The 11,888-nt window shown below is 35.2% G+C and overlaps 4 protein-coding genes across 5 annotated transcripts in view; all 4 read left to right on the top strand.

The window, feature by feature from the left end:
- The window catches only part of LOC105263093 (uncharacterized), a 4,109-nt gene extending 2,901 nt beyond the window's left edge, over nucleotides 1–1,208 (top strand). For both annotated transcript variants that reach the window (XM_011299084.1, XM_011299083.1), the window contains exons 5-7: nucleotides 234–333; nucleotides 392–664; nucleotides 1,009–1,208. In XM_011299084.1, coding sequence (XP_011297386.1) covers nucleotides 234–333; nucleotides 392–664; nucleotides 1,009–1,065 — 430 coding nt within the window. In that variant the 3' untranslated portion in view covers nucleotides 1,066–1,208. The remainder of the gene's footprint in view (nucleotides 1–233; nucleotides 334–391; nucleotides 665–1,008) is intronic.
- A 970-nt stretch (nucleotides 1,209–2,178) lies between these two features.
- LOC105263092 (odorant receptor 22c) lies at nucleotides 2,179–5,187 on the top strand. Its single transcript, XM_011299082.1, has 7 exons — nucleotides 2,179–2,346; nucleotides 2,547–2,828; nucleotides 2,906–3,056; nucleotides 3,569–3,904; nucleotides 3,969–4,068; nucleotides 4,410–4,676; nucleotides 4,784–5,187. The coding sequence occupies exons 1-7, from the start codon at nucleotides 2,253–2,255 to the stop codon at nucleotides 4,835–4,837; spliced, it is 1,284 nt and encodes a 427-aa protein (XP_011297384.1). The 5' UTR covers nucleotides 2,179–2,252; the 3' UTR covers nucleotides 4,838–5,187.
- A 489-nt stretch (nucleotides 5,188–5,676) lies between these two features.
- LOC105263091 (odorant receptor 45b-like) lies at nucleotides 5,677–9,094 on the top strand. Its single transcript, XM_011299081.1, has 7 exons — nucleotides 5,677–5,773; nucleotides 5,831–6,109; nucleotides 6,659–6,809; nucleotides 6,882–7,205; nucleotides 7,655–7,751; nucleotides 7,834–8,097; nucleotides 8,807–9,094. The coding sequence occupies exons 1-7, from the start codon at nucleotides 5,680–5,682 to the stop codon at nucleotides 8,855–8,857; spliced, it is 1,260 nt and encodes a 419-aa protein (XP_011297383.1). The 5' UTR covers nucleotides 5,677–5,679; the 3' UTR covers nucleotides 8,858–9,094.
- A 559-nt stretch (nucleotides 9,095–9,653) lies between these two features.
- Nucleotides 9,654–11,887, top strand: LOC105263089 (odorant receptor 42b). The gene is made up of 7 exons (XM_011299078.1): nucleotides 9,654–9,738; nucleotides 9,939–10,220; nucleotides 10,283–10,433; nucleotides 10,556–10,894; nucleotides 10,953–11,052; nucleotides 11,123–11,389; nucleotides 11,460–11,887. The coding sequence occupies exons 2-7, from the start codon at nucleotides 9,956–9,958 to the stop codon at nucleotides 11,511–11,513; spliced, it is 1,176 nt and encodes a 391-aa protein (XP_011297380.1). The 5' UTR covers nucleotides 9,654–9,738; nucleotides 9,939–9,955; the 3' UTR covers nucleotides 11,514–11,887.
- The last annotated feature ends 1 nt before the right edge of the window (nucleotide 11,888 follows it).

Below are 11,888 nucleotides of genomic sequence, written 5' to 3'. Positions count from 1 at the left end.
CTAGATTATAATTTTCTATTTCTCTAGATTATAATTTTCCATTTCTCTACATTATAATTTTCTATTTCTCTAGATTATAATTTTCTATTTCTCTAGTTTATAATTTTCTATTTCTCTAGATTATAATTTTCCATTTCTCTACATTATAATTTTCTATTTCTCTAGATTATAATTTTCCATTTCTCTACATTATAATTTTCTATTTCTCTACCTTATAATTTTTTATTCTCTAGGATCTTCAAGACGTTTGAATTAATTTATAGCAATATACTTTTGCCCCAACTATTCAGCAGCTTGATGATCCTCTCCTTGATGGGGTGTCAGCTGGTGCTGGTGAGTCCACCAAAGAGCAATCGTCGAATGAAAAATTTTCAATTTCTTCGTATTCCAGACAAAGTATGACACCGATGAGGAAGTGCATGACATGGTGCACCCCCTCGTCTTCGTCATCTGGGGAACTATGGAATTATACATTTATTGCGCCGGTGGTAATAATATTCTCGTTGAGAGTGAGAATATAAGTTCATCCGCTTATAATACGGAGTGGTACAATAACGACAAGGAATTCAGGGAAAATCTTTCAATTTTCCTAGCTCTCGTGAAGAAACCTCTGGGTCTCCACATCGGAGGAGTCGTCAGCTTGTCGAAGGACACATTCAAGAATGTAATTGAATTTTTATTAATTATTAATTAATATACTTCAATCAATTATAATTAATCGAGCTAAAAACTCCTAAACAGATTTTACCACTTCAGAAATCCATTATATTTTTTATTTATGAAAAACCAATGAAATTTTATTGAATTATTTACTGCAACGATAAACTAATTTGTTAGATAAATAATTGCTTTGATTTTTAATATTGTTTCTCCGGAGAATAAAATATCTTGAATGGATTTGGCCGGAGAAAATGTTTTTCAGATGCAAGACAAATTTTTTTCTCAATGCGTTACAGTGATAAGTCGTAATTAATAATAATTAATTATCAGTAATTAATTTTATTTCAGATTCTCACTAAGGCGTACTCATTCATGGCGATACTGAAGAACTCAACTGATCAGTGATTATTATTACGCTGCATTTAATATTGTTCAACGAGAAATTACTGAAAATAATCTCTCATGATGTTTTACTGTAATTGAATTATTATATTCAAACTGAAACTTTCAGTTCACGTATACAGACAGAAATGACGTACACTTGATTTCATTCTGGAGGGGATTCAGTGAATAATGAAGAAGAACGGGGAATCCCAGACGTTGGACTGCATAATTCCAGTGTTGCACGATTTTTTTTTCTGTCACTTCACAGGGGATTCCCCCCTTTCTGATAGTCTTTTCCGATAATAAAAATTCCCCGCCACTCCCTTTAACGATAATGAGTGTTTATAAATAATTAATAGATTCTAGAATTCTCTGGGATCTCGAAGAAGCGAAATTGCATAAACAAATTGGAAAATAATTGATTTCATCTTAAAATTTGGAGTTTAAAATATTTCACATTTTAATTGAGAATATCTATTTTCATAAACATTGCATTTAAAAAAACAAATGTTTTTCATGTAATATGTTTATAGGTTTTTTTATAGATTTGATTTTTAAATGCAAATCTGCAAAAAGCTTTCGTCCGGGTTTTATTTATTCCGGCGTTCTGATAATAATTAATAATATCAGTTTCTTAGGGTGCGAGAAATACGACAAGGCAGACAGAAATTAACAGCTAGTGTGATGAAAAAAATAAATCTTTAGACAGGCGTATTGTGCCCTAGTGATTATCCGACTCAAAATGAAGACAAAGGAAAATCATTTTGTTTTTTTTTTTTGGAGATTTTCCGGTGAATTTTGACCGGAAGATTTAGTCCAGGGAATTTTTTTTTGGGGAATCTTGTCTAGAATATTTTTTCCCGGGTTAATATAACTCGACATCCGGCACTGCACGGGGGATTATATTCTAAAGAGGGTTATCCTCTTCAAGAGAACTTATTCCACCACAAATTGATGGTGAGGTATGATCTATGATCTATGAACAATCGGAGAACTATGAACGTCACTTGAAAGCGGAACATGCGACTCCGACATTACCATGCATTATCGAGTATGATTAGCCACTTTGGCTCAAGTAATTTCAGATTCAGGCAGCAGTTTACAATTGAAAAAGTCCCATGGGTGGAAGTCGTTTGTCAAAGCAACACTCACCGCAGAATAATAAATGACAAGTACAGAGTCAGTATTGTACAAGAGCTCGATCCGCCATGGGCCGTACAGAATCGCAAGTCGATAAGAAAAAAGTCTTCCCGATAGATAAGAGTTATTTATGCTTTACTCTCAATGTTTTGAGCTGTCTCGGTAATATATTTGTTATAAATAATCATGTTGTTAACTAAATGTATTGATGTTTCGGGTAAACGATTACGAGTATTAATTATTCTCGTGCTGTGAGTGCTGATGATCAAGATAATTTTTAAGTGATTGACTCCAACACTCGATTATTAATACTCACGGATTGATTAAATTGTAATGTACTGAGACAAATGATGATGATCCAGGTATATGGAACCCATCCATGGAGAAAGGGCGCAAGTACTGGCTCTATCAAGCTTACACAATGTACTATGTCATCGTCATAATGTTGCTGAGGATATTGACTATATTGGTTCGAGCAATCAATGCTTCAAATTCAACTGAATTCTCTCAGGAAATATCACTCTTGGCAGTCTTGATCTGTGATGCTATCAAAAGTTTCACTATTATAGTTCATCGACCTGAGTTATTAACCATTCTCGGTATATTCAACTGGGAGAGAAAAATCCTAGCAACTGACCAAATTAGTGAGTACATTACCGACAATTAAAATTCTCATGGCCTTGTTTGAGAGAATGCATAATGTCTCCGGGAAATTATTTAGAGTATTATAGGAACAGAGTGATAACGACAGCCATGCTGGCAACGAAGATATTCACAATCGCCGTTGCAATATTTCTCACCAATTACTTCCTGTTTTATTTCTACGTCATTTGGAAATATTCGGATTATGAGATAAAAAAGTTGCCGATAGGGTAATGTATGTTTCTGATTCAGTAGCCGAATGATAAGAACACTTCGATACGTATAATTATGATATTGACTTGATTCATCTTTATTTTCTCCATTATTTTTGTTTATCTTTTCAATTTATTTCACATCAAGAGAATATCAATCTGTCAATTGACAACTGTTTCACTTATTGAAATTCTGCATATTAATATTACTACGAGAACGAACGAAATTTAATTATAAAAATTGTGATTGAAAATTTGTTATTTAAATGAGTTCCAAATTCAAATTAGCCGCCTCAGACGACCCAACCAATGAGGAATAAGCGCGACATGCTTTCGAGATATCGATAGTCTCGAAATTTGTCCTTGTTAGAATAAGAATAGGAATTGGTGAACTATTTTTATTTCCGTTGAAATTATCATCGGTTGGTAATTTATCCTTTATTTTTGTGTGGATTATTATTTGTTTGATATTTCCATTTATTGTTGACAGACTATACCAAATAACTTGTTGATTTTGTTTTCTCTTCTAGTTCACCACCTCTGAAATATTGTTTCATCCTGACAAATTACTGGGTGGCCATCAGCATTGATTTTGTGATATTCACAGCCCTAGGATTGAGTGCAGTCTGTCATGATGCTTTCATAATGGGTGTGATGATACATGTGATGGGACAATTGAAGATTTTGAATTTTCGAGTGGAGAGAAGTTCCATGACGAGTCTGATCAAGACTAGTGATGATGAAGTTGAGGAGAATTCCAAGGTGATTCAGTTTGAGTGTGTCGAGAGAGAGAGTAATGAATCTGTCAGGCTTGACCCCAATGAAGAGCTTATCAACTGCATCAGACATCATCAACAAATTTTAAAGTAATTTGTCATCAAATTAAAGATATCAGTTAAACTGTCATTTCTTTTGGAATTTTTCTTTCAGGATATTGGAGATATTCAGGAAAGTTTACAACGTATTACTTCTACCTCAATTATCAGTTAGCTTGATACTGATCACCATTAGTGGATTGCAAATGATTCTGGTTGGTATTGATGAGCATTATCAGGACAAGAGCGCTTGTACTGCTCAGAGCAACTCCCACTTTCCCCTTTTCTATCTTAATTTGCGGATTGAAAAATGTTTTTAAGAAATTTTCGAGTACTGAAGTGGTTGTATTCCGAGAGGTGACGACCAATTCATGGTAGAATCTAGCGGATTAATTTTTATTAATTACAAATTAAAGAGAAATCATTGAACGCTTATAGAATGGTCGCAATGTAGCCTAACCTTTAATCCAACGTTTTAACCAACAAAATTGCTACAAAATTGAATAAAAATGTTGATAATCATTGACCAGCCATTTTAACTTGCGATATCATAAAGGTTAAAGATGGTGGGAACCTTGATGGGACACTAGTGGCTTTGGTCTTCTGCATAACAGCTGTCATCCAACTTTTCGCCTTCTGTTGGGGTGGCAACATCATCCTCGTCGAGAGCGACAAAACGAGCTTTGCAATTTATTCAGCCCAGTGGTACGATCGAGACATCGTATACAGGAATAATATTAAAATATTTCTGAGTCTCGTGAGGAATCCTCTGATTGTCAGTGCTGGTGGACTCTTCGACTTATCAGCGGTGACCTTCAAAAATGTATGGAATTTTTTTCATTAATTCACAACGTTCGTTCGAAATGATTTGATCTAATATGATTTGATCTGATTTGAATGATTGATCTGGTTTAACATTCTCACTTTCAGATTCTGACGAAGGCATATTCAGGAGTTGCTGTACTACAGAATGTGCAGGACTGATGATGCTGAATCAGAATTATATAGTCGCTTCTTAGGATAAACCATTATTTTCCATTTCGGAGTAATCGGATGAATATATTTTCACTTCTGAGTGCATATTGTATTGTTCTGCGCTATTAAATGATGAATGAATGTGGATGGAAGTAGTTAATAAATTTATTCCACTTGTTGTTGATTTTCAAATATTGTTTCAAGTAATGTGTTCACCGACGTCGAATTTTTCAACAGGCATCGATGAGCGGGAAGTCGCTAATAGAGCAGCCGCCTGTACCGACATGGTTTTTCCTGTGGTTTCCCATGTTGCTCATATGTTCTATAGGAGAGTGAATATGATACAGCTTAGGGCCCACGGCCGCAGGCATAGGCTGGGATAGGACGAATGAGCTAGAACAGGACGGAAAGGGCTGGAATAAAAATAAAAAAATGATGTGTTCCAGACTTGAATTGTGAGCGAATTGTGAGCGAACTGTGAGCGAACTGTGAGCAAATTGTGAGCGAATTGTGAGCAAATAGTGAGCGAATTGAGAGCGAATTGTGAGTGCTAACTCATAACTCAACTCAAGCTCATTTTCCGAAGTAACTTCACTCGAATAAATTCCCTTCTTGTTGGAAAACGTCAAACTACCAGCCCTCGATAGAATTTAGTATTTTTCCTCGCTAGCGAATACAACGATAAAAAAAATGACCTACGCAATGCATAACAGAGTACCGCCATTACCGTGAGTTATTTGAAATTCATGTTACCACTTCAACAATGCAACTTTGCAGTCGATAGTATCAAAGGGACGCAGAATAATAAATGATGGTTAGAGCTTCAGTACTGGAGAATACCTCGAGTAGTCATGAGTGCTTCTGGAAACGGCATCAGGACAAAGTCTGTCTTTCCATTAGAGAAGAGCTATTTATATTTCAATTTCAAGTGCATGACTTTATTGGGTAATACAATTAAAATTGAGCATTAAACTTTAACTGTAGAGCATTATAACAATCTAGGTCTGTGGAATCCGTATGAAAATGGCTTCAAGCATTGGCTTTATCTTATTTACACGATATGGATCTTGGGTGTGATTGTTATCATGAGAACAATAAGCACGTTCGTACGAACACTCACGGCTGATACTCTCATTGCATTTAATCGAGAAAGCTCCGTATTTGCTGCGGAAATTGCCCAGATTATCAAATGTACAGCTTTCTTACTTCATCGAGCTGAAATTTCGGAGTTGTCTAATCTATTCAATTGGGAAAGACGCGCGTTGAGTGGAGAAGAACTCAGTGAGAATTATTTAACAATTAGAAAAATTAACGCGTGTACTCACTCTTAATGGTGATGGATTACACTGAGAAAAAACATTTCTTTTACCAAATATATTTTCTTATGGTTAGTTAAGATTCTTGGCAGAAGACATTTTTTTTCTTAGTCTAAAAGTAAAATTATGTAACGCATTTTCTTCGAGGAAAGGATCACTTTTTGAAAATCATTCCGAATCGATTTTATCATGCAATAACAAAAAAAAGTAGAAAAAAGTAGATGAAAAAAACTTGTTGAAGATTTAATGCATGCAATGCAATTTTTTATATATATATATAAATATATATGGGTATGATATATGCATGACATTTACATATGTCAATATATTTATAAAAAAAATAGATCGGTAATTGATTTCGTCGCAGCACTTTTTTTTTTAAGGTCAAAATATTATTGCATTGAAGTTGCGGTGAAATTTCGTGTCAATTCGATTAATGAAAACGCGAAAATTTTATTTAACAAATGTCACGTGGATTTGAATGGTCCTCATAATTTCAATTGAACCCATCCAGGAAATTGGCGAGATGAAGTACTTTCGAACTCTTTGATTGTGTCGAAAACCTTTACGATAGTTATTATTATATCTGCAATCCAATATTTTGTATTTTATTTTTATTCTGCTTTCGTGCAATCTGATTATCAGGTGGAGAAACTGCCGATGGGGTAAAGTTAATAAAAAACTTAATTTACAATAGCTGCATTATAAAAATAATTTGCAATGGTTTTTACTTTCAGATCAGTACCGACGAAATACTTGATAGCATCGAGGGAATTCTGGTTTGTCTTCGTTGTTGATTATTTATTAGGTACTCTCCAGGGAATTATCGCTCTCTCTCAAGACGCCTTTCTGATGACTGTCATGATAAATATAGCGGCGCAATTGAAAATACTTAATTTTCGAGTTGAGCGGTGTCACGTGGCACATCCAGTTATAGAAATAAAATTTAATCATAAAAATTTACGGATTCACTTTGAAAGCATTCAGGATGATAACTCACCGCTGGTCGATCCAACGCAGAAACTCATTAATTGCATCAAATTTCATCAACAGATTTTAAAGTAATGCTTGAAATTATGGAATTTATGTACTAGAAATCCGAGGTGATGTAAGGAATGAATAAAAGGTGACAAAAATATGGCCATTATGTGACCGTCAATAAATCGGTCAGATAACATTTCATCAGTGACAAATTGTTTATATAGGTGCGACGTGACGGCCATTTTTTTTCGTCATAAAATTTTGTCATGTGATTGTCCATCAGTTCATTTTGTCAGTGAGAAGTTGATTCATTAGAACGAGAGATTTTTTCACATTTTGTTATAGATAAATAACTTTTTCCATAAAATTTTTATTTCGATAACATTTTTGTCAGGTGACAATAAATAGTCGGTAATTTGACGTGTCACTGACGATCATATGACCGTCATATAACATGTCACGAATTTTCCTCGCATCACTATGACGCATTTATTAAGAATGCACTCTGATCTGTGGATTTTATCTCCAGGATGTTAATTTTATTTAAAGTGATTTACAATAAGATACTTCTACCGCAAGTTCTGATAAGTCTGAGTATGATTGTACTTCAGTTGCAGTTGATAATGGTATTAAAAATAATTTTATAGGAGGGCTTGTTAATTTTTTATTTTAATGTTCTTATTTAATTTTATTTTATTTAATTTTAAGGGCAAACAAATGGATGGATCTGATGCACTTGTCGCATATCTTTTTTTGTTTGGAGTTATTGTGCAGCTGCTCGCTTATTGCTGGGGTGGTAATTTAATTCTTGTCGAGAGTGAGAAAACAAGTGATGCGATTTATGCATCGCACTGGTACAACCAGAATAAAATATTTCGGAATAATCTGAAGATATTTCTTACGGCTACTAAGAATCCACTTGTTGTCACTGCTGGTGATTTGATTGCATTGACAGCTGAGACGTTTAAAAATGTAAATAATTATTCAGAGAAATGTTTCCTGCGTCAGGATGAAATCGACAGAGCAATAACAAACTGATGCACAAATTTATCTATACGGAGAGAAAATCACAGAAAAATAGGTGATTGGTCTCGTAAATTTGGGTTTTCATGTAAAACGAGACCTACTGCGCATTCTGTGCGCCGGATTTGAATTTGGCGGGTCGAGTTGACCAATGGGGAATTAGGCCCACGAGTTTCGAGATACTTCGACTCGGGCGAACTTCATTTTTGTGCCGCTACTTTCTTAAATGTACGAGACTTACTGCGCACTCCGTGCGCCGAATTTGATTTTGGCGGTTCGAGTTGACCAATGAGGAATTAGTCATACGTGTTTCGAGATATTTCGACTCGGGCGAACTTCATTTTTGTCTTTCTACTTTCATAATAAGGAAATTTTTCCACCCGATCACTACTGTTTCCGATTTTCCTGTTCGCACCACGTTTACATTTCAAACAGTAATTTTTACGAAACTTCACACGTATTTTTTCCAGTATTTTTCTCTCCATGCAAGAATATCCAGAAGAAATGAACCAGGAAAAAATAACCAACGTACCCAAAACGTGTTAAAACTTGGTCTATTTTTTGTGGAGTCTATTTCTTCAGGCATTCCCGTGCAAGAAACAATTTTACCTCATATTCGTGTTTCGAAACTGACAGTGAATAATTATTTCCTCTGCAGATTCTCTCCAAAGGATATTCCGGTGCTGCTTTATTGAAAAATTTTGAATGAATTTAAAAGAAAATCGACTATGAAAGGCCCTGGAATAAAAAACAGTCTTCTAATGATGTTTAGAAACACATATGTCAATTAATCTGTACGACATTCTTCTGAGCAATTACATGATCACTAAATGTGAATAGAGGTGGCACATGAGTTCATTTAATTTATTACCAATCAATTATGACCAAAAGTTCTTTTCGGGTTAATTTTGCAATAATAATATTAGAGATATATTAGGTGATAATGGCAAACAACCAGGAGTTCTATTTTCTGATTCTATCAAAGCATATGATATTCTTCTAAACGATTATAATAAAAATGAATAAAAAATACTGATATGAATAATAATAAATTAATGAATACAAATAAATGTAAGGTATTATGTTGTTAATTTATTGCTGACCTGAATATTGAGACGGGGAGGAGATTGGAGAAGCTATTGCTGAAGATTTGGAGAATGAATGAAGAATTCGCTGAGTACCAGGTGATCATGGACTAATTAATAATAAAATAGATGCACTTCTAGTCATTGGCGGGAAGACAATTGGAACTTTCCACTCCATCACATCAGCACAAATGACGCTCTGAAGTGAAGTCCCTGCTGTATCGTGAATAATCCAGTATCATTACCCCCTGTCCACTGTAAAGTCATTTAAAATTCACAGAGGAATTTAAAACTGAAAAACTTGCATCGCTGGAACTTGTCGGAGGTAATGATACATACTACTCACCGCAGAATAATAAATGAAAGGTACGGAGTCAGTATTGCACAAGAGCTCGATCCGCCATGATCCGCCATGGTCGTACAGAATCGCAAGTTGATAAGAAAAAAGTCTTCCCGATAGATAAGAGTTATTTATACTTTACTCTCAATGTTTTGAGCTGTCTCGGTAATATATTTGTTATAAATAATCATGTTGTTAACTAAATGTATTGATGTTTCGGGTAAACGATTACGAGTATTAATTATTCTCGTGCTGTGAGTGCTGATGATCAAGATAATTTTTAAGTGATTGACTCCAACACTCGATTATTAATACTCACGGATTGATTAAATTGTAATGTACTGAGACAAATGATGATGATCCAGGTATATGGAACCCATCCATGGAGAAAGGGCGCAAGTACTGGCTCTATCAAGCTTACACAATGTACTATGTCATCGTCATAATGATGCTGAGGATATTAACAGTATTGGTGCGAGCACTCAATACAACGAATTCAACTGAATTCTCACAGGAGTTCTCGCTGCTAGTAGTCTTGATCTGTGATGCTGCCAAAGGTTTGACATTCGTATTTCATCGCTCTGATGTTCTGAAGATTCTTGATATATTTAATTGGGAGAGACACATTTTAGGAACCGAACAAATTAGTGAGTGATCTTTATGATTGAATAATGAGACCATTACTATCATTTATTAAAAATATATTTAGGACATTATAGAAACAAAGTGATAACAACTGCAATGCTGGCGTCAAAGATATTCACTATTGCCGTTGCAATTATTCTCACGCAGTACTTCGTATTTTACTTTTACGTTATTTGGAAATACTCGGATTATGACATCCATAACTTGCCAATAGGGTAATGTATACCTTTCCTGATTCAACTGTCAACCGACAAAATGACTGGAATAAATTGAAAAATTGGACATATTGTCTACTAGTTTACGTCTCCAATTAAATTAAATCAATTTCTCCTTTCAGTTCACCACCCCTGAAATATTGTTTCATCTTAACAAATTACTGGGTCGCCATCAGCATTGATTTCGTAATATTCACTTCATTAGGATTAAACGCAGTGTGTCATGACGCTTTCATCATGGGTGTCTTAATAAATCTGATGGGCCAGTTGAAGATCCTCAATTACCGTGTGGAGAGGAGCTCCATGACGACTCTGAGCAAGTGCTCCGACGAAGAAATTGAAGAGAACTCCAGAGTGACTCAGTTCGAATGTGCGGAGAGAAACAGCAGTGATGAGTCCACAATACTTGACCCTAATGAGGAGCTCATCAACTGCATCAGGCATCATCAGCAGATCTTGAAGTATTTGTTAAGCTGAAAATACAACTGATCACTCTAATTCGAATGATTTTATTCTCAGGATTTTGGACATATTCAAACATATTTACAACAAAGTACTCTTACCTCAACTATCCATCAGCTTATTGTTGATCATTGTTTGCGGGTTGCAGATGATTCTGGTGAGTGACCCTGAGCAACACTCATAAATTATTCAAATCTCTCTTCGATAATTTCTACTTGGCGATGTAGATCAAAGAAGGAGGAAGTCTTGATGGTACACTAGTCGCTCTAGGATTCATGCTATCAGCTGTTCTTCAACTCTTCGCTTTCTGCTGGGGCGGCAATATCATTCTCGTTGAGAGTGACAAAACCAGTTTCTCCATTTATTCGTCCCAGTGGTACAACCAAGACACCAAGTACAAAATGAATATCAAAATATTTCTCAGTCTTGTGAGGAATCCATTGGTGGTCAGTGCAGGTGGACTCTTTGACCTATCAGCTGTCACCTTCAAGAATGTACACTATTTTTATCTTCATCTGTTTTCCCAGGCACTTTGACACGTCTGATGAAACTTTTTCTTCACAGATTCTAGCCAAAGCTTATTCTGGAGTTGCAGTATTGCAGAACATGGAGGATTAGCACATCGGATTCAATCCGCCATAGTCAATTTTTAGATTTACTAATTCCTCGTTGATCTTGTTCGATCAATACGACAAGTGAATATTATGTTGCTCAATTGTATGATGGGATACTGTGAATAAATTCCGGGTATGGATTCGTGTGATCATGGTTTGAAGTTTTCTGATATCAAACTGGCTGTCAAATTTGTCTATCACTCAAATTCCAACACACTACAGCTAGATATTGACCCTCTGCTGCCAGATTCTGACTATACTCTATCTAGTTAAGTGTCTTCATTTCTAATTCATCGACTACTCATTCCGAATTCATGGAATATAATGCCATGAAAAAAAAACACGCGATATGGAATAATAAATGGTAGAGTTTTAGTTC

Source organism: Fopius arisanus, unplaced genomic scaffold, assembly GCF_000806365.1.
Source record: "Fopius arisanus strain USDA-PBARC FA_bdor unplaced genomic scaffold, ASM80636v1 scaffold00013, whole genome shotgun sequence".
NCBI lineage: Eukaryota > Metazoa > Arthropoda > Insecta > Hymenoptera > Braconidae > Fopius > Fopius arisanus.
Note: the sequence above shows the minus strand (reverse complement) of the source record. Positions and strands in the feature narration are given on the sequence as shown.

Coding starts and splice junctions, on each gene's coding strand:
- LOC105263092 (XM_011299082.1), top strand. CDS start 2,253: ATGGGCCGTACAGAATCGCAAGTCGATAAGAAAAAAGTCTTCCCGATA. Junction 3,057..3,568: donor ATAAAAAAGTTGCCGATAGG/GTAATGTATGTT, acceptor TTTCTCTTCTAG/TTCACCACCTCTGAAATATT. Junction 3,905..3,968: donor CATCATCAACAAATTTTAAA/GTAATTTGTCAT, acceptor TTTTTCTTTCAG/GATATTGGAGATATTCAGGA.
- LOC105263091 (XM_011299081.1), top strand. CDS start 5,680: ATGAGTGCTTCTGGAAACGGCATCAGGACAAAGTCTGTCTTTCCATTA. Junction 7,752..7,833: donor TTCAGTTGCAGTTGATAATG/GTATTAAAAATA, acceptor TTTAATTTTAAG/GGCAAACAAATGGATGGATC. Junction 8,098..8,806: donor CAGCTGAGACGTTTAAAAAT/GTAAATAATTAT, acceptor TTTCCTCTGCAG/ATTCTCTCCAAAGGATATTC.
- LOC105263089 (XM_011299078.1), top strand. CDS start 9,956: ATGGAGAAAGGGCGCAAGTACTGGCTCTATCAAGCTTACACAATGTAC. Junction 10,221..10,282: donor TTTAGGAACCGAACAAATTA/GTGAGTGATCTT, acceptor AAATATATTTAG/GACATTATAGAAACAAAGTG. Junction 11,053..11,122: donor GCGGGTTGCAGATGATTCTG/GTGAGTGACCCT, acceptor TTGGCGATGTAG/ATCAAAGAAGGAGGAAGTCT.